Genomic DNA, 22,020 nt, shown 5'->3' with positions numbered 1-22,020 from the left:
GCAGAATGGAAAAAAAATGTGTTTCTGATGTCCAAAGTTCAGGAAATTTTGTTTTAAATAATTACGATGATTCAGGTTACCTTGAGAGGATTTATATCTTAGTGATTTACAATGGAAATGTAACCTTGGTACTTAACTCTTGAATGATCAAATTCTTCATCATGACTGGATGATGCTGTAATTTTCTGCAACATCACAGCTGGGTTAAGAATGAAAAATATGCATATATGCCTCATGAAGGTTTCTGAGGATGTGGTGACCTCTAATGGTCAGATCAGCATCCTAAATATTAAACATTTTCTCCTAAATTGGGAAGGAGATGTGCCACTGAACTCCTATTTTAGAAGAAAACTGGATGTTGTTATTAAAATGCTTAATGGGTTTTTTTGTATGTGTTTCAGTTCTTTGCATAGAATGAACATCTGAAATTTCTACCAGAGATGTTGGATTCCTGACTTCAAGTGGATATCTTCATACCTCTACCAAAGTACATTTTGCGTAATTTTCAAAAAATTCTTGATGCAAGAAATTGGTTCTTTGCACTTTGTAATGTAATACAAAGCATGAAGACTTCAGTAATGTGAAAAATAGTCTGTGACTTCAACAGGGAAATATAATTTGGAAATTTTCATCTTTGACTTTGTTTTCATTTCACTGTGTCTGTGCTATTGAACAAAATTGGATATTTTACCATATGTTAAAAAAACAGCAACGTTTCAAGACATCAGAGTGTATATTTTTAAAAATTGTCACCTTTTTCTTTATCAGTATAATTCTGTGATAGGATTCAGTGTTTTAGGAGGCGCTTTCGACAATAAATTAAACGATAAAAGAGTAGAATGCCTGTTGTATTCTCTTGTGCTCTGAGATTTTTAAAATAGGAAGTATAATTTAAAATTAATTCTTAAATACAGAGAATATGAGATTCCAAGGATTTTAAAAGGACTATAAATTCCATGTTTATAGTGTGTTGATTAAATCAATCTGAGTATTTTTATGAATATTTAATATGTGCATTTCCCCAAAATCAATGGAAGAAATTTGTTTCTTGAATATTTTATGACAGATTAACATTACCATCCTTGAATGAATTATTTGAAAAGCTGTAAATGAGTAAAAATTATGTTTTAGGCACTACATATAAAATGAACTATTGTGTATATTACATTAAGCTAAATTTCCCCCATAATCAGAATCCTGCGAAATGTCCAGAACACCTCAAATTCACATGTTCTTTGGTGCACCCATTCTTCCAACTGCTCCAAGAAGCTCTAAAGAAGATAAATGTTCTTTAGCTACTGAGGAGCCATGGAGGGAACTCTATCTTTCAGTTACCAATGACACTTTTAACCTTTGCTCTGACCATCAGACCACAAATGATGCAGTTTTGGTTGCCGATTCCAAAGATCACTTCCCAGCAAACTTCGAAAAAGAATGTGGCTTAGTTGATGCCTTTATGACAGATTGTGCAATGTGTGTTGGAAGTGTCAAATCCTTCAGCAATGTAAATAAGGTGCTGAGTGAATCACCTGACAGAGGTTGTTCTGTCTGCGGTGATATAAGCGGAGGGAACCAGAAGAAACATCTTGTGTGTCAACAAAGCAAACCAATTTATACTGAAGGAAAAGCTAGTTGTATAGTACGTAACCATCTTGATACTTCTCCCTTGGTTTCTAAGATGAAAGAATTTAAAAAATGTGTGGTAGAGACTCATAATCCATCATATTTTCAGTGTGAACCTCATCTACTCCCAAGCCAGTATCTGAAAACGTGTTTGCAAAAAACAGATGAATCAAAAACTGAAAACCTACGAGATACACATGCAAATCTTGACCTATCAACAGACACTGAATTCCTTAGTATTCTGACTTTAAGCCAAGTAGCTCTCTTTTCAGGACGGTATGTTGTAGGTCAAAATGAAATGCAAAACAAACCTATAGCAGTGGAAGGAGTAGAATTGGCCATACCTTGTCAGGAAGATGAAGCAGATGCAGAACCCCTAGTTAAATTAAATGAAGATGGTGACATGGCTGCTAAAAAGGTTGACATAAACTGTAAACCAGACTCTGACAATTCTGTTGAACTCTTTGATTCAGATAACTCTGGTCAAGATAATTCATATTTGGAAGAAACTAGCTTTCAGGAAAATACTTGTGTGTCCATAGGTCCTCTATATTTACCTGTTAAGAAACTTGATAATGAAGGGCACCACCTTATACCCCAGCAGAAAAGACCGCTGTGTTCTCAAGAAGACCACTGTGCTGAAAGATCTCAAGTGTCTGAAGATAATGTAACTACTTCTCACTTTACTTTTGGAGATGAGCAGCCATCCAAAAGAACTAAATTAGTTTGTTCCCCAGTCTGCCCAGTACAAAAAACTGAAAAAACGAGGATCCCAGGAGCTGAAAAAGCTCAGAAGCAGCTCTCATTGCTAAAAGACTGTGTTGCCAAAGGCTGGAAGTACTCCATCTTGGTCCTGGTGCTGCATCCTTGTCATATCAAAGAAGTCAAGCTAGGAACTGCCGTGTCCTCCAAAGTCCCCTTAGCCACAGTTGTCGTTTCCGATCAGTCGGAAGTACAACGGAAGGTGGTGTTGTGGAGAGCAGCAGTGTTTTTATCACTTGCCATCTTTCCTGGAGATATCGTACTATTCACAGGTAAGTCTGTAAAACAGTTACATTTGCATCTGTAAGAGGGATATTTTATATGCTTTGTTTTCACAGTTCTTAGGCTGTTTAAACAAAACCCGGTACCCGGAAATGTTTTGGTTGATGTGGCTCTTCAACAGTAGTGTTGTGAAGTCTGGTACAACCATGTTAATATTTTTAGAAGGTGGGATTATCCAGCCACTGGAAAACGGCGTCCTTCATTATTGTTGCATTGGTATGACTATGCAACATGACTGCGTCCAGAATTTAATCATACAAAGAGACCCATTCCATGTATGTTTCTGTTGCCTCTCAGATGCCCTCCAGTATCTCTCTATTTCTGAGGCATTCTTCTGTAAGCGCAGATGAAAAAGTACAAAATAAAAATGTTCTGAGACCTGCACAATGGGGAACAAAATGAGATATATGCCCACGTTGTTTATTTGTTCAGTCACTTCCGACTCTTCGTGACTTCATGGACCAGCCCACGCCAGAGCTTCCTGTCGGTCATCAACACCCCCAGCTCCCCCAGGGACGAGTCCGTCACCTCTAGAATATCATCCATCCACCTTGCCCTTGGTCGGCCCCTCTTCCTTTTGCCCTCCACTCTCCCTAGCATCAGCATCTTCTCCAGGGTGTCCTGTCTTCTCATTATGTGGCCAAAGTACTCCGGTTTTGCCTTTAATATCATTCCCTCAAGTGAGCAGTCTGGCTTTATTTCCTGGAGGATGGACTGGTTGGATCTTCTTGCAGCTTGCCCATCGCCATATGGAAATCTAGGAAGCATCTGTGGAACTATATTTTATTTTATTTTATTTTCATAGAAGCTGTCTCACACTGTGTTTATTATCTCTCTGATTTGCCTTAATTCAGGACACGACTTTAAGCTGGAGCACAAGCTTTTTGGTCACTTCTTTCTCTCACCAGGTGCTCATTCAAGGATTTTCCAGACCAGGATTTGGGAAGGATCTTCCCTTGGGTGTAGTTTCACTTTAACTTTGCACTTTAACTCTTATCTACATGTTCGCCATGATATTGAAATGGCCAACTACTGCTTTATGGTCACCCTCTAAGCTAAAATGAGTTTCTGATTCTAGTTTTGAGAGGGTGCCCATAATGGGACAGGAAAGGGAGAATAGGTGTCATGAGTAAGGATGGCGAGCAGGGGGCTCCCACCCAGACTGTCAAGCGCATGCGTAGCACTGAGGAACTGTTCAGCCATTCAAAGAGACACAGATCGGGACCGCCTTAACCTTTGGGGGTTATTTGTCTGGGTTTTTCTCACGCTTCCTCAGTTTGTTAGGATTCCTGTTAAGTACTAGCAATAGATATTAGAGACCGGTTCATTGTCTCAGTGTGTTTCCTGGCTGTTAGGACATCAGGTCTGTAATTCCTTTTTACTTCTCAGAAACATGGATTGCCTACGTTCGGCCTATTCAATCTTTGTTATGACATGAATCCCCCTGAAATGTCACTGGGGTTTAATTTTCCTGGGGTTTGCTATTGATCCAGTAGAAGCACTTTGAAGGCCATAGGTTCACTTCCCAATGCTCTTGCACATTCAAAATCTTGTCTGGCTGAAACCCTAAAAATAAACGGCGTCCAGTGCAAGTACAGCATTGGATGTACCGGGTGATTTTTCCATTGATAGATCTCCTTTGTCTTCTTCTGGCAGATCTTGTTGTTTATGAGAACCACTGGGTTGGTGAAATGATGCTGCAGTCAACGTTTACCACCAGACTGTTGAATCTTGGAAGCTGTTCAGCTATTAATCAGAAGGAAGGTGAGGATTAACAAACCTTGCAGAGGAATCTTGTCCCAAGGATAGGTCACTAATTTATATTCTGTGTTTATCAAGTCATTAATGTGTGGTGGCTTTTACTAATACAAACATTTTTCCAAGTTAATTAAACAAATGATGTAATTTGTTAATTTTATTAACACAGCACATAAATTTTTTTTATTTTTTACCCAGGTTTGGGTAAATAACCCCAAAAGAGATCCCCTGCTGGAAGAAAAGGGCTAGAACAGGGCCCATGGGCTTGGGTCCCTTCAGATTCAGTAATAATGAAATTATTCACAATCGAAATTTATTTTATTTATTTATTTTTTGAATTTATATAGCCTTTATTACAGACTAAAAAGTTAGACATACTGTAGATAAAAGAAAAGATAAAAGATAAAATAAAAATAAAAAGATAAAATAAAATAAAATAAATAAATAAATAAATAAAATAAAATAAAAATAAATAAAAATAAATAAATAAATAAATAAATAAATAAATAAATAAAATAAATATAAAATATAAATATAATATAAATATATATAAATATAAATATATAAATATAAAATATAAAATATAAATATAAAAAAATAATAAAAATAAAAATAAAATAAATAAATAAATAAAAGATAAAAGAAAGGGTAAGAGGGAGAAGCTCAGTTCTTCAAGGCCTCAGAAATACAGGGAGCCTTAAGCTGGCATTTATATCCAGTTTGCAGCAGGATGAAGTTCCCTGGCTGATCTTCTTGCTTGAAATAGCATTTGTTATCTCTGTGTTAATAAAATTATATCAGAGACAAATGGTTATTCCATTTGCTAGTAATATTTGGTGCAGAGCTGCCAGCAGAACAAATAGGCAACTTCTATAGCCAAAGGTGAGATAATCGTTAGTACTTCTCTCTCTGTTTTTTCTCAAGTGTCACACGTAGTCGACAGTAATATTCTCCAGGATCTGCTGACGTGTGTTTCTGCGAAGCATGCCCCCCTTCAAGCTCTCCCTCCAAGGCGAAGGCAGAGTCTGGACCAGGTTCCACACATTCTTCTAGGCCAGCTCAAACCAGATACCTTGGTGCATGCGGTACTGAAAATCATCAACATCTCAGTGCTGACAGGTGGGTTGAACGACTAATCCTGGACTTCCTGAAGCCTCCAAAACTGTGTGTGGCGGTGGAATGGAGTAGTGGAGTTGTGAGTGCTGCAAACTGTAGATGTTATAATTCTCTTTTCTCTGCGTGACTCCTCTGACAAAAACACCAGCTAAGCACTTTGGTGCAGCTAGCTGTGGAGGGATATTGTCCTGTCTTCCCATTAAGCATGCAAACATCCTTTCCAGGTCGATCTCAAGGAGAAGGAAGAGGCAGGACCAGAGTACCATGTATCTGAAACCTTACTGATAAGAAAAAGGTCATGGGTTGCTTTGAGACCACCTGATGGTTCCTCCTGACAAAACAAGTTTAGATTTTTCTCTGTGTCTGAGCAGCCTGATTCAACAAAAAAAATCCTTTCCTGAGGATTAAAGTGATATTAGTGATGTGAAGGAATATGTGCATAGCATCAGCCTTTAGCCATTAATAATTAACTTCCTAGATAATGCACGGAGAAAAGTTTTGATTTCATGAAATCAGAGGCTGTCAAGAATTATTGACAGTGTTTGGACCTTTGCATCTCTTACTCTTCATATTAACTTAAATAACTTTCTTTACTACCTTCTTGCTTCTCAGTCCTAAATTGAGAGCTTCAGAATACAGCCTAGTTTCTGCCACTCCTAAAGTAAAGGCATTAGTTACCTGTTAAATATATTCTAGAGGTGACGGACTCGTCCCTGGGGGAGCTGGGGGTGTTGACGACTGACAGGAAGCTCTGGCATGGGCTGGTCCATGAAGTCACAAAGAGTCGGAAACGACTGAACGAATAAACAACAAACCTGTTAAATAGACTGAAAGCTTAATTATAAACATTCATTGGAATCCTAGTCTTGAAATTTGGTCATTTTGAAAACATAGCATCTAGAACTTAATAGTGAATTTTAAGAAACTATAGCTACCTCTTCCATCTGCCTATAAAATAAATCTAAAATGCCACTCAGCTTTTCTTGTCCTTAAGGGCCTTGAATCTCATTCCTTCAGATACCATGTTGAAATCATTTTTAACATGAAGGGAACTGTCAAAGCATTTTGTGATTAAATATGAAGTCTTGGGGGAGATGGTAGTTACAAGCCTACCAATCTAAAGTAGTTCTTCACACTACTGTACTCTTAATAAAATCATACTCAAATCAAGTTCCTAGTGACAACACTGGCCAGTCCTTATCAAGGGAGCGGGGTGGTTGACAACAGCACAGAAGTGGTTTGCTTTCTGGAATGATTTTTGGACTTCTCAGTCTAGCCCAGTGTTTCTCAACCTTAGCAACTTGAAGATGTGTGGACTTCAACTCCCAGAATTCCCATCAGCATGGCTGGCTGGGAAATTCTGGGAGTTGAAGTCCACACATCTTCAAATTGCCAAGGTTGAGAAACACTGGGCTAGCCAATAGCCCTGGAATTTCTGGTGGGCTTCAATCCAACTACTAACCAGGTCAGATCCTGCTTTGCTTTTCTGAAACCAGCCAAGGTCGATTAGGTGCTGCTACTTCTTGTGACGTTGTAACCTAAGCCAATAACTAAATCCAAAATAATTTATATCTCTTTCTTTCTAGCCTCTCTGTTTTCCTTTTCCTTTCTGACTTTAGTTTGTATTGTCTTTTATTATTGTTCTATTTTATTTCAGTAAAAAGATATTTATCAAAATGATTGAATAGGCACATGTTGCTGTATCTTCGGGGGGGGGGGCGGGAAATTCAGGACTTGCTGAAATAATTTATCATTATCATATGTGGTTCTTATAAATCAGGTTAACATAAGCAAACTGGTTTGGTGTAGCGGTTACAGCAGCAGTCTAGAAACTGGAAGACCATGAGTTGTAGTCCTTCCTTAGGGGGAAAAAAACACCTGGGTGACCTTGGGCCAGTCCCTCTCTCTCAGCCTTAGGAAGAAGAAGACAAGGACAAACCACTTCTAAAAATCTTGCCCAGAAAACTTCATGGACTCGTCCAAAGAGTTGCCAGGAGTCAAGACTGACTCAAAGTCATCCCTCCCCACCCCCCAAAAAAACCCTTAAGATAAGTTCAGAGATACAGCAAGTTCAGTGAATAATAAATAACCCTGGATGAACACAATGCTTTGTTAGGGAGAAAAGAAATCATTTAACAAATTACTATTTCAGGTAATCTTAATAACCTATGGTATCCCCTCCTTTTTTTTTTTTTTTGAAGCTAGCCATACTTATTGTTCCAATTTTTCAACTTTAGAATCTATGTATAGCTTTAAAGGAGAAAAACAAAGAAAAATTATCTTAACGGTGGAACAAATCAAGGATCAGCCTTATGCCTTGGTTGTCTGGGGAGAAGCAGCAGACCAGTGCCTTCACCTTCAAAGGAAAAAAGGTAAAGAGTCATTAAATGTTTTAAAATAATTGTAGCTATATTGCTGTATCACAATGCCATACTGCAGCAAGGAACAATTAATGCAGGATGATCATTACCTGCCCCATTTCCTTCTTGTTTTAACACAAATGAACTTTTCACCATCTGGTGAGTCTTGGGATAGTTGATTGCTAATGTCTTTCTTCTTGAAGTAAAGTCAACCTCAGCTTCCTCCTGTAATATCAACTCACTCTAGTACTAGCCTTCAGCAAAGGATCGTTACCTTGTCGTGGTGCTGGAGCTTGAGCACCTCAGTGATGCCATGAGCTAAACCGTGAAGGGCCACCCAAGATGGGAAGGTCATGACAGAGAGGTCAGACTAAATGCGATCCCTGGGGAAGGTAATGGCAACCCACCCCAGTATTCTTGCCGTGAAAACTAAATGGATCAGTACAACCAGAGATATGTCGGTATACCATCAGAAGATGAGACCCCCAGGTCGGAAGATGGTCAAAATGCTACTGGGGAGGAACAGAGGATGTTCTGGGACAACTAGCCCCAGACGTGATGACGCAGCTAGCTCAAAGCTGAAAGAAGGCTAGCGGCCGACGGTGCTGGTGGTGAACGGCGAATCCGATGTTCTAAGGATCAACACGCCATTGGAACCTGGAATGTAAGATCTATGAGCCAGGGCAAATTGGATGTGGTTATTGGTGAGATGTCAAGATTAAAGATAGACATTTTGGGCGTCAGTGAACTGAAATGGACTGAAATGGGCCACTTCACATCAAATGACCACCAGATCTACTACTGTGGACAAGAGGACCACAGAGGAAATGGAGTAGGCTTCATAATTAATAGTCAAGTGGCTAAAGCAGTGCTTGGATACAATCCAAAAAACGATAGAATGATCTCAATTCGAATTCAGGGCAAGCCATCTAACATCACAGTGATCCAAATATACGCCCCGACCACAGATGCTGAAGAAGCTGAAGTAGAGCGGTTCTGTGAGGATCTGCAGCACCTACTGGACAACATGCCTAAAAGAGATGTTATTTTCATCACGGGAGACTGGAATGCTAAGGTGGGCAGTCAAGTGACACCTGGAATTACAGGTAAGCATGGCCTGGGTGAACAAAACGAAGCAGGACATAGGCTGATAGAATTTTGCCAAGACAACTCACTCTGCATAACAAACACTCTCTTCCAGCAACCTAAGAGACGGCTTTATACATGGACTTCCCCAGATGGACAACACTGAAACCAGATTGACTACATCCTTTGCAGCCAAAGGTGGAAGACATCTATACAGTCGGTAAAAACAAGACCTGGAGCTGACTGTAGTTCAGATCACGAACTTCTTCTTGCACAATTTAGGATCAGACTAAAGAGATTAGGGAAGATCCACAGATCAGCTAGATATGAGCTCACTAATATTCCTAAGGAATATGCAGTGGAGGTGAAGAACAGATTTAAGGGACTGGACTTAGTAGATAGGGTCCTGGAAGAACTATGGACAGAAGTCCGCAACATTGTTCAAGAGGCAGCAACAAAATACATCCCAAAGAAAGAGAAAACCAAGAAGGCAAAATGGCTGTCTGCTGAGACACTAGAAGTAGCCCAAGAAAGAAGGAAAGCAAAAGGCAACAGTGATAGGGGGAGATATGCCCAATTAAATGCAAAATTCCAGAGGTTAGCCAGAAGAGATAAGGAATTATTTTTAAACAAGCAATGTGTGGAAGTGGAAGAAGACAATAGAATAGGAAGGACAAGAGACCTCTTCCAGAAAATTAGAAACCTTGGAGGTAAATTCCAGGCAAAAATGGGTATGATCAAAAACAAAGATGGCAAGGACCTAAGAGAAGAAGAAGAGATCAAGAAAAGGTGGCAAGAATATACAGAAGACCTGTATAGGAAGGATAACAATATCGGGGATAGCTTTGACGGTGTGGTCAGTGAGCTAGAGCCAGACATCCTGAAGAGTGAGGTTGAATGGGCCTTAAGAAGCATTGCTAATAACAAGGCAGCAGGAGATGATGGTATCCCAGCTGAACTGTTCAAAATCTTGCAAGATGATGCTGTCAAGGTAATGCATGCTATATGCCAGCAAATTTGGAAAACACAAGAATGGCCATCAGACTGGAAAAAATCAACTTATATCCCCATACCAAAAAAGGGAAACACTAAAGACTGTTCAAACTATTGAACAGTGGCACTCATTTCACATGCCAGTAAGGTAATGCTCAAGATCCTACCAGGTAGACTTCAGCAACTCATGGAGCGAGAATTGCCAGATGTACAAGCTGGGTTTAGAAAAGGCAGAGGAACTAGGGACCAAATTGCCAATATCCGCTGGATAATGGAAAAAGCCAGGGAGTTTCAGAAAAACATCTATTTCTGTTTTATTGACTATTCTAAAGCCTTTGACTGTGTGGACCATAACAAATTGTGGCAAATTCTTTGTGGTATGGGGATACCAAGTCATCTTGTCTGCCTCCTGAAGAATCTGTATAACGACCAAGTAGCAACAGTAAGGACAGACCACGGAACAACGGACTGGTTTAAGATTGGGGAAGGAGTATGGCAGGGCTGTATACTCTCACCCTACCTATTCAACTTGTACGCAGAACACATCATGCGACATGCTGGGCTTGAGGAATCCAAGGCTGGAGTTAAAATTGCTGGAAGAAACATTAACAATCTCAGATATGCAGTTGATACCACTTTGATGGCTGAAAGCGAAGAGGAACTGAGGACCCTTATGATGAAGGTGAAAGAGAAAAGTGCAAAAGCTGGCTTGCAGCTAAACCTCAAAAAAACCAAGATTATGGCAACCAGCTTGATTGATAACTGGCAAATAGAAGGAGAAAATGTAGAAGCAGTGAAAGACTCTGTATTCCCAGGTGCAAAGATTACTGCCGATGCTGACTGCAGTCAGGAAATCAGAAGACGCTTAATCCTTGGGAGAAGAGCAATGACCAATCTCGATAAAATAGTTAAGAGCAGAGACATCACACTGACAACAAAGGTCCGCATAGTTAAAGCAATGGTGTTCCCCGTAGTAACATACGGCTGCGAGAGCTGGACCATAAGGAAGGCTGAGCGAAGGAAGATCGATGCTTTTGAACTGTGGTGTTGGAGGAAAATGCTGAGAGTGCCTTGGACTGCAAGAAGATCCAACCAGTCCATCCTCCAGGAAATAAAGCCAGACTGCTCACTTGAGGGAATGATATTAAAGGCAAAACTGAAATACTTTGGCCACACAATGAGAAGACAGGACACCCTGGAGAAGATGCTGATGCTAGGGAGAGTGGAAGGCAAAAGGAAGAGGGGCCGACCAAGGGCAAGGTGGATGGATGATGTTCTAGAGGTGACGGACTCGTCCCTGGGGGAGCTGGGGGTGTTGATGACTGACAGGAAGCTCTGGCATGGGCTGGTCCATGAAGTCACGAAGAGTCGGAAGCGACTGGATGAATAAACAACAAAACTAGTACTAGCAACATCCATAATGATCTCTACTTTGCACCTACAGTATTTTTCAGAGATGGTTCATTTACTGCATTTATAACCTGCCTTTCCTCTGCAAGCCAGGGCAAATTACATCTCCGGTTTTATTCACACAACAGGAGAGAATGTCTGGTCTATGGTCTCCCAGGCAGCTTCATGGTCAAGTGGGAACTTAAACTTGCGTCTCTTTGTTACAAGTCCAATATCTTAACCAGGTCACTATACTAGCTCCCGTAGGGACACGCTTTATTGTATTGTCATTGAAATACTAAGATGTGTTAATTGGCAACTGTTTCCAGCACTTCCCAATTTTGGCAACTTCCAGATGTGCGGACAGCTCCCAGAATTTTAAGGAATGGCTAGGGTTTTATTTTGGTAATGTAGTTATTTGATGTCATTAAATTTATTATAGCCACCCATTCCAACAGACTCTGCATTCTTGGGTTCATGCCAGTAGATCAGGATGTGGCCAAAACTGAGACACATTGGTCTCGGCACTTAATTGGGACCGGTGGCCATAATATTGCTTCTTCCACTGCTTTAGTTATCCCCCCAAAAAAGAGATTGCCCCAAACATCTCAATCTCTGCAGAAACTGTATGTATACTCAAAATATGACATAGTTACTATTTTCACGAATAGTAAAATACTGCTTAGTATAATACTGTTGGGTAAAATAATGTTTTAAGATGGGTTAAGATTTTGACGCTGACTTCTCCTTCGTTATCGGTTATTTTATCTCTGAAAGTAGAGTGTTTTGTCCAAAGCTTCAGTGATGTTAATGCTTTTCTTATTCTTCTTCATAGATCATATTTGGGAATTTAAATATCTCTTTGTAAAACACAGTCCTGTCTCTGGTGACTTGGAACTGCACACAACTCCCTGGTCGGTCCTGGAGTGCCTTTTTGATGATGATCGAAGAGCTCTTGCCTTCAAAGAGAAGTTTGAAAAGAACGTGAAAGACTCAATGAAGATGACCACTCTTGCTACACATCTAGATGAGAAGTGTTCTGGTGAGATCCTTATTCCTCTTTCAGGAAGAAGATGCCCTGGGTCTTGCCCTAACTCCTCTCCTTTTCCCTTCCAAAGAGTTTGAGGCAAAGTGTTGCATCTCAGAATAAAGCAAGACCACTGGAATGCAGACTTTCTGCCTGAATTAATTCTGTTTCATAAGCCTGGTAGATGAATGTCAGCTCCGAAAGGAAACATGCTCAGAGCTCTTTGGCAACGCTTATAGGTGACAGGGAACCGCATGGATATGATCCCTCATCAAGAACGTCACCCTCTGTTTGTGCTACTTGACACAGGCAGCAGTAGAATCCAGAATAACCTCTTACATACCTGAGCATGAGCCCAGCCCGGTTCTCCTGTGAGTCTGTATGGACAAGCAGAAACCACTGATCTTAAATTACGCTGTGCTGCAAACCTCACTGACCCAGAAAGCATTCGTGTTAGTTACTGTTTTCTTGCCTCAGAAAAAGTGATAAAATTCTCTTGCCCATTCTTGTGGTTTTCATAGGAATAATCCAAGCGAAGGCCTGCGTTTCAAAGTTGAACTTTACGGGCGCGTGCTTGTCATATGGGCAGGCTGTCTTTGACGCTGATACTTCGCTGCAGCACATCTTCGCTTCTCTGCCTCTGATCACCTACACGGGATGTGCAAAATGTGGCCGTGAACTCCAGGCAGACGATAATGAGATCTACAACCAGTGCCTTGCCTGCTTACCTTTTAACAAAGTCAAAATATTCTACAGGTAAGCAAAAAAGTGGAGGAATAGAAGAAACTAAAATCAGTAAAGTTGGTAGCGGCTTCCCATTTATATTTCTGAAGTTCTCTGTAGTTACATGACATAATTGTTTTAAGAAACCCCTCTGTAGCAAAATGGCCCTGCTTTGAAGACTAACCAAATTACATTCACCATCTGAATGGGCTGAGGGGTTGAAGGCTTTTGTCCCATTATTTTTTCTGCCTCTGGGGATGGACAGTAGTGAATGGAGACTATTTTGTTTTTCACAGCAGTGGGTGAATGGATTTGTCTTACACACAAAGAAGTCTTTGAACAGGCTTGGGCAAAGTATCCTATTGCAGCCCAATGGAAAAGCCAAGTTTTAGTCCTTCCGATGCTTGTGGAATTACTAGGATAGGTTTTGGAGGCAAGGAGGGAGCAGGAAGGTGCTAAGCAGAGTAGTAAATACAGCAATTGTTTTAAGTGGCATCTAAAACAGAGGACTGCCCTTCACATCTGGAGTCCTCTCTGGGCCTTAAATTGCATCAGAGAATCACCGAGAGATGCCCTTCTGGTTCTCCTGAGCTAGATTGTGAAAGATTTTGAGAGTCACTGAAGACCTAACTTAAAACCAAAATAGGCCCCACCTCGTTGTAGTCCAGGTAGATTTATAAATCACTGAAGTCCTGGCACACAGCCAAGTGATGGAGAAAATTAGACAACTCTTTTCATCCCTCTTGGGGAAGGGGAACAAAGGGCACGGGTGAGGAGCAAGCAGCATGGCAGAGTGACACCTTTCCAGGACCTTAATTTTTTCCCAGTCATTTTCTCCTTCTCCCCCCCCCCCAAAAAAAAACCCTGAAAAATTGAAGCCAGCTGAAGGACAGCCTTGACCACACCTAGCTTGCTTGAAAAGATCTTACTTAGGACCTCTCAGGTAGAATTTTCATTCACATGGTTTTGTGTACTGAAATTAGAAAGCTTTAAGTATACATCGTGGAACTCTTTGGGAAATCTAGACATCGTTAAGGTAAATACTTTGGATATTACATTGTTTGCTACACATTAATCTTTGGGAGTCTCCGTGTCAGAAGAACATACATCAATATGTCAGGAGGATTCTAGATGCAAACTTGGAATGGAAACTTTTAAAAAAGCTGTTGAAACAGCTGCTCATTGAAAACTAGATGTTACATCCTGTTTTTAGAAACCCATTATTTTGCAGTTTGTACAGAAAGCCTGGTTAGGAGGCAGCCATGTAGCTGATCTTGGCTGATCTTAGACAGCTAAACCTTATCCGACCTCATTAGTACTTGCAAAGGAAATGCCAAGAATGTGTCCATGAAGTCACCAGGAGTCAAGCTGGACCTGAAAGAGACTTTATCTGCAGGAAGAGCAGCTTCCTGTTGGCTGACACCAGATGGCAGTAAGGGACAGTTTGTGGAGAAAAAGGAATATCTTCCAGGTTGCATCTGACTTCGTATAAGGATAGTAGAAGTTGGAAAGGACAAATCAGTTTGAGACCTTATTTAATGAAGCAGAGATGCAAAGACACCCTCACCTTACTCTGATCCCAAAGTTTTTGCTCTGGCTGTAGTTGTATTAGCTGTGTCAGGATCCCCAGCAATGTCTTGGAGGACATACGTGAACACCTGAGTAACAGAAGCTCTCAACCACATAGGACAACCATATACAGCCCTGGGACTCCCAGAAATGTACAAATGAACAAAACTTGATCTTCTCTGTGCAGTGAAGTGAATGCTCAAACCAGCTTCCCATTGCTTGCTACCCTCCCAAAGTGTTGGATTTCCACTGTCATAATCTGTAGTTAGCGGTCCAGTGCATCTGGTTGAGAAAGGCTAACAGGAATGCTTCACAGAAAAGATCAAATTTATATTGTTTCTCGTAGCACTTGTCCTGCGTGGTGGTAGGGTTGCTGCTTGTTTCTGCATCAGGCTACCTACTCAAGGCTAGTTTAAGCATTAATGTAAAATCATACAAAAGTGACAAAATCCTCACTTTTCAGGGTAGCCAAAAGCCATTTCAGCTAAAATTGCCCAGCATCCCTTCTGAAAAACGTTCTTGGCTTTTGACACTTCTGAAGAATCTCATGATTGTGGAGAAGCCATGAAGGTGATTTCCCTTGTGTTTACACAGTTTGTATAAGAAGGTGCTTGTTGGTGATAAGAATTCACAGCCAGACTTGCAACCCAATCTGTGACTGAAATGTGCCCAAACCTGTCAATGGGCGCTTTCACACCAAAGCCATTTTCATCTCTGAGAAGCAGATTGAAAGTAATAATCTTTACTTCTGCTAACCAAGAAGAACAAGGAGCAAAACTCATTGCTGTTCCTAGTTGTTACCAGGATTTGATCTGAAGAACACCACCACCAGCAGCCCCTGACATCGTGGGAATACAAAGAGCCGTACGCCTTTCAAGGAGGCTTAGAATTTCTGTGTGGACATGTCCTACGCTGATTGGAGTCTGAGCCAAGGAGTTGGTTAGAAACGCCGTAAAACTAATCTCAACCAGGCCTAACTCAGTGCTGGCATTGTGCTCATGACCTATTCTGGCTGGGATCTGCTTGTGGTGCAACTTGGACTCCCAGTTGTCCTGCACTTGTCCAGAAGATAAATCTGGGACTCCGCTCACACTATAGAAGTTGGGGGCTTTGCAACTTAGCATTAAGATGGGGAGAAGAAAGGTATTTCTAATGTGACAGAGGAAAATGGGAATCTGCAAAATGACATATTTTTATACAGCATAGCTTTTCTATTTACCTACAAGATAAAGATGGAAACCTGAACACCACTATTTAGAGGCTTCTAAATCAAAGCTTTTTGCTTACGTTGGTTGGAATGCAAATACCGAGTTTTTAAAGGTTGACTCTTCTCTTATTGAAAAATTGCATTCAAAGATCAAGTTAAAATTACTTTTCCTGGTATATTTAATTGTCCTGTAGATCATCTAAGCAGCCAGCTGGATGGGTAATTCAGAAAGTGAAATTGTTGGGATGGCTTCTGATTCAGGGTTAGCATTCCCATAACTGTTTGAGAGCCATTCCCTGCTTTGTTTTTTGTTTTTTAAAGAAAGCTTTATTATAAGAAGATTTTACAGAAGCTTAAAAAAAAAACTACAGAAACATAAAAATACAAAAGAAAGAAAATATAAAGGAGTAAAAGAAAGAGTGAAAAGTAACAAAAGAACAAGAAAAGTCCCTGAAGAAGCGACTTCTGATCTTCTTTGCAGCATTTACAAACACAGTAATAACCATCTCCCTCTTCCCAAATTACATAACATAGTTTCTTTCTTCCAATAAACAAACCTTTTTAATCAATAAATCCCAATATCACCAGTTCATTTTTATTCGTTTTCAGCAAAAAGTCCATAAAGGGTTTCTGAGAGCCATTCCCTGCTGTGGAATCCTCTTGTGAATCATAAGGTCTTAAAGATCGTCTTCCCAGTTATTTTTAACAGAACAATTTGGGGATTTTAGAGTCTTTCGTTCCAGTGTGGCTTAAGACAGATCCTTTCCCCATTACACCAGCTGCTAGAGTGTTTTCAAAACCCAATTATGATGTTTGGTTCTTACCTATAAAGTCATAAAGGATGAGTGGGCAATCAAGTTGCAGCACTTATCACTTCATTGATCTCCAGGACTGATCCACTTGATTTAACTGGCTCAATGGTGTTCCCTCCCTCTTCGTCTCTCCATCTCTGTCTCCCGGAGTCAGGAGAAGTCAACTCTCATGTTTAGTTTCTTCTTTCCCAACTATGGACAAAGACTTCTCTTCTGCCTGGCTTTCTACAGTATGATTTTTAATCACTGCTCCTAGGTTTGTTTGGTGGCTTTGTTATAAAATTGTTGCATATTACTATAAAAGTAAGCTCTCATTTGAGCAAAGGGTGACTCTATGGACGTATCTATGTAGCTTTCTTCTCAGTTATATAGAAGTAGCTTGCTTTCTTCAAGAGTTTTGTTGTGGACTGCCCGGTCTAGCCTACAAAGCTAGTGGTGTCCTGTTCAAGTACTTACTAGGTCTGCTTTCTTGACTAGCCAAGGTTGGGTAGGGGCTTGAATATTCCTTGCAAGTGGGGAGTGGAGGGCAATTTTTTAAATAAATACTATATTCACCTTGCCTCTTGCTCTTGTCTAGGATGAAAGACTTTCTTAGCTCCCCAGTTTTGTGAAGGCCCTTGGATTTGTAAGAGATGTTTCCATACTTTCAGCAGATACCTGCAGTGGGAAGGAATTGCCCTGTTAGAAAGAAGCACCCTTCACTAGAGCATACGTGCCATGCTAGGTCACTGCAGAGACTTGGAGAATTGATGTAAAGCCCCTTCAACCTCTGTCTAAAACCACAAAGCAAAAGAGGCTCCAGTCCTACACATCCTGCTTACCTCCTTTATCTTCTGAAGCCCTCTTTGGAGTATCTTGAAGTTCTCTGGGAGCCCGTTATTTAAACATCATGAAGTTTGTACAGGCAAAGCTTTTGCCTTATGAACTTCATACGAAAGAGTTTCCATTTCTTAGCTGCAGAATATTAACGTAATGAGGGAGTTGCTTCTGATGAAAACTCGTGCTGAGTTTTTTCTGGTTTTTTTCCATCAGTTTTCCATCTTTGGTTCATTTGTTGGTGATTTTCAGGTTTCGTATAGTAGCTTCGGCAGGATGCTTAGGCCTGTCCTCTCTGCTTTTATTCTTCAAAAAATAATACTGCTGTAATGCTCTTTTCAGTCTGCTTCTTTTCCTGAAGAGGAAAAGATGCCTAGTGGCTCCATATTCCAGTCCCAGCCATTTGGGCAATGTGTTTTTGAGCTGAGGGTCTTTCTCTTAAACTTTCCACTTCTCCAGGGCTTCCAATGTCCTTGGGGGAAAGTCAGATGGGACTCCAGCTTTCGCAACAAGCCTCTGTTGAGTCGAATTAGACCAGGGTTTCGCAGCCAGGGTTCCATGAGGGGTCACTAGGGGGTTCCCTGGGAGATCATGATTTAAAAAATTGTTTCAAATTTGGGCAACTTCACATTTAAGAAGTAAGTTTCCTTCTTTAGTTTAAGAATACTGTGAATGCATATATACAGGCCTACCCATGAAACGAATATACTAATTGTATGACTTCTGGCCTCTATTTGAGCCTGAATGTGCAGGGGTTCCCCGAGGCCTGGAAAATACTTCAAGGGTTCCTCCAGGGTCAGAAGGTTGAGAAAGCTAAATTAGATGATCCTGCACCAAGCTGAGTTTGGATTTTGTTTCTTTTAACTCGCTATCTTGCCCTCCTTTTCCAGGCATTCAAGGTAGGCCGCAGTGGGTAAAATACAATCACAGTTGTTGATCATAATGAAACAAGATGGATAATTATTATTATAATAATGCTTGCCGGGCAAGTTTATGCCCTTCGTGTGCCAGGGTGCTTTGGACTTTACAAAGACAGTGAAGGTTGGTGAAATGGTTTCTGGCAGCCTTATATCAGGAGCCGATAAGGCTATAATTGGACACTGTTTTTTATGTGTAAATAATTTAGTATAGAGTGAAACTAGGCAAGTTGGCTTCTTTCACTTTGAAATTGCCATTTAATTGCTGTTGACTGAAAGGATTGGTGGGGGATTGGCTTGGCTGCCAGCATCTTCTGCTCGCAGTAATTGCTTGCCTGCAGAGACCGGGCTGATTAGGCGCCACTCTGGACTTCAAAGTGGGAAACGTCCTTGAGCTGGGAAGTGCCAAGCGTGGGGCAGGCACAAGGGGAGGTGTGCAGTGGCAGGGAGATGTTTCCGAATCCAGCGATAGCCATGTCTGGGATCTCCTTTCCTGTCTTCAGTTGCTTAAGATGCATCTGCATATAAAGTGACCTGTAGGTTCTGTCTGTGGGGCAGTCAACCCAAATGCTACCCTTGGAAATCAACCCCAATAATATCATTTGTTCCTATTTTGACTTTCTGCAGTGCAGTGGTCAAGACATTTCTATAGAAAGAAAGAAAAATGGCTACTACACAATAGGGACCGGAAAATTCATCATTAAGTGATGTGGTTGTTAAGTGAGGCATCACGTGACCACACCCTATTTTACAACATTTTTTGCAGCAGTTGTTAAGTGAATCGTGTGGTTCCCCGTCGACTTTGCTTGTCGGAAGCCGGCTGGGAAGGTCGCAAATGGCGATCCCATGACCCTGGGATGCTGCAACTCTCATAAATATGTGCTGGTTGCCAAGCGCCCAAATTTTGATCACGTGACTGTGGGGACGCTGCAATGGTCATAAGTGCAAGGTCCAGTCATTTTTTCATAACTCTGAACAATTGCTAAACAAATGATCATAAGTTGAGGACTACCTGTATTTACTTTTAGGGGAGACTGTAAAGTGCTGTATTGAAGCACAGCCCAGAGTTGTCCATGAGGTGTCAAAAAAGTCAAGATGGCAGCTATAACCATGCTATCAAAGCCCCCCCCCTTTTTAACATAAATTTTATGACACACGTAAAGGCAAGGCTTTGATCGCATGGCTGTGGCTACCAACTGGATTCTTTGACTCTCCTGTGGACAGTCCTGGGCACAGACGTTCTTAATAGGGCAGTGTGAAGCATTTGGAAATTCAGAAGGGATCTTCTGACTTTGCTGCTCATTGTATCTTGGTTGCAGCAGTTGGGTCTTCTGTGCATGCTCAGACAACATGGGAATTCTCAAGGCAGCAGCGTCGTGCTTTCGGGTGGCGAGGCTACCCAGACAGGGAGGTCAGTGCCTGGGTGCTTCACATACGCCTGCTTCTTAAACCCAGTTGGCCTCCAAGATCTGTACTGCTGACTTTTATCCTTTTAAATGGAACCAGAGACTTGGAAAATAATGCACTTGGTTTCATTGCTTAGAGGAATAATTAAGCTGCTTTTTAACGCCAGGTACTGCACACAATCGCAGCAAGCCAAGGCATCTCCCTGCCTCACAACGCTGCACTCCTAGATAAACAACAATACGCAACTGTAGACAATAATATCCTTAAGCATCTTGTAATAGGAAACATCAAGCCTTTAAACTGAGGTGCTGTTGAGATTTTTTTCCCCTTGTTTCCTCATTTAGACCTGCTGTGATGACCGTTGAGGATGAGGGGTATGAAATCCCCGTCCGGGTGGGATCCGAACTGATGGAGAAGATATTCCTTAATGTTCCAGCGGAATGGCTGAAGAAGGCCATAGGTAATACCCTGGAATCTGTTGTGTAACTCTGGAGACTTTTTTTTGTCTGTCATCCCTTAACTCCTGGTTCATGAAGCAGAGAGCAACAACCCTTCCTTGGCCTCCGTTCTCACACCACATTCCGTCTTCAAAGGCCAGGGCATGTCTCACCCCAGCCTGGCACCCTCCAGCTGTGCCCTGCTGCTCAGGATGATGGGAGATGTCCTCCAAAAGGCCTATAGGGTACTTGGCTAGGGAAGATTTGGCTGGTTGGTTAGATCTACACCCTACCTTTCCTTCAGGGGCTCAAGGCAGTGCACATAACAGACCTTCTGATTTTCCCCCAACAGCCATGTGGCGGAGGCTGGGCTGAGAGAGAAGGCGTTTCTTAGCATTGCTGGCATCACCCAATTGCAAAACTGGTTTTAATGATGTGTTATTGACACGGTCAGGGTTGGACGATGCTATAAAATGCTTGGCTGAGTTGGGATTTGAATCTGGGTCTTCTGAGTCACAGGACAAAGCTTTGACCACCACACCACCTCACAACACGTGCTTTTTCTGGATGGAAGCATGGTCTGAAATGGGGTGCTAGCAAAGCGCATGAATAACTTGCTTTTTATAGGATTGTACTATAGGGACCTCCGAGAGCAGTCCCACAGGTGTTTTCTCAGCAGGAACAAGGAATTTGGAGTCAGAGTGGATTAGCCTGGACCCTTTGCAGAATGCACTTCTCAATTCAAAATTGCAGGGGCAGTGATTTGCTAGCACTCCATCAATACCCTAGAAATCAGAATAGGCTCCGCATACTTTTGCACTTCCATCCCGTAGCATAGCTGGGGAAAAGAGACTTCTCTGGATTGTCAGGTCTCCCTCCTCTTCTGTTGCAGAGCCTTCCTCAGATACCACGTACGGGATGATCGTAGCCGACCTGTGCCACTCGCTGCTCACTGACCCAGAGGCCTCCTATCTTCTAACCATCAGGAGCCATTTTGTCCTGGATGAAAATAGTTTTCCTCTGGAGAAAGATTTCCAGCTCCTGAGTTTCCACCTTGATCTCTGAAGCAGCCATTTCTAATGAGTTTCTTCAGTCAACTCCATCCACATCCACGTAATGATGTAAAATGGGGGGAAAGTAAATGTTTCTCCTGGAATGGATACATTTTATTTTTATGAATATGTTTTGTACATTTTGAGAACAATCATTTCTTCAGGGTAGCTATTAAAAGCTATTGAAAAGATGACTGATGTTTTCCTTGTTGGTCTTTTATCCTCAGGACCTCAAGAATTTCCTGAAAGAGAGTTAATGGCAAAGAAATCTGAAAACTCCCACCACCAACATTTTTAAGTGTGTCGCTTAAGAAAATACCTCTCCTTGCCACACCCTTTTTTTATCAACCCCAATTTTTGCCTTGATGTAATTGTCCTGGTTTATCTATAGAAATCCCACTTCTCAAAGTAAATATTGATGTACTGAGATGAAAGTATATCAGTAATTGCATTTCAGTACATTGCAGGGGCTTCAGCTATAGTATCAAACTGTTAACAAGAATTTCTACATTCACATAAAAACCTTTTACTTCCTGGAGGAGATGTGCCAAATTCAGTCAGCCTGCAAAGCAAACAAGAGCTTCAAAGAAGAAAAAAAAGTAGAGTTTAAATTATGCATCTGATTAAAGACACCCCCCAAAAATTCTGTTTCCCAGGCTGTTCCTCTGGGAAATAGATTCAAAT

At 41.3% G+C, this 22,020-nt stretch overlaps 1 protein-coding gene across 2 annotated transcripts; it reads left to right on the top strand.

The window, feature by feature from the left end:
• The first annotated feature begins 384 nt into the window (after positions 1-384).
• Positions 385-21,465, top strand: SHLD2 (shieldin complex subunit 2). Of its 2 annotated transcripts, none has more exons than XM_063307736.1 (8): positions 385-2,657; positions 4,324-4,431; positions 5,350-5,544; positions 7,779-7,913; positions 12,205-12,411; positions 12,918-13,152; positions 20,192-20,307; positions 21,271-21,465. In XM_063307736.1, the coding sequence occupies exons 1-8, from the start codon at positions 1,205-1,207 to the stop codon at positions 21,327-21,329; spliced, it is 2,508 nt and encodes an 835-aa protein (XP_063163806.1). In that variant the 5' UTR covers positions 385-1,204; the 3' UTR covers positions 21,330-21,465. The 2 variants fall into 2 exon arrangements, with proteins under 2 accessions (XP_063163806.1, XP_063163805.1); XM_063307735.1 differs by having other exon boundaries at positions 387-2,657; positions 21,177-21,465.
• Positions 21,466-22,020: the final 555 nt, after the last annotated feature.

The sequence above is a fragment of the Candoia aspera genome, chromosome 6, assembly GCF_035149785.1.
Source record: "Candoia aspera isolate rCanAsp1 chromosome 6, rCanAsp1.hap2, whole genome shotgun sequence".
NCBI classification, from domain to species: Eukaryota; Metazoa; Chordata; class Lepidosauria; order Squamata; family Boidae; genus Candoia; species Candoia aspera.
This window is presented reverse-complemented; position numbering and strand designations above follow the sequence as displayed.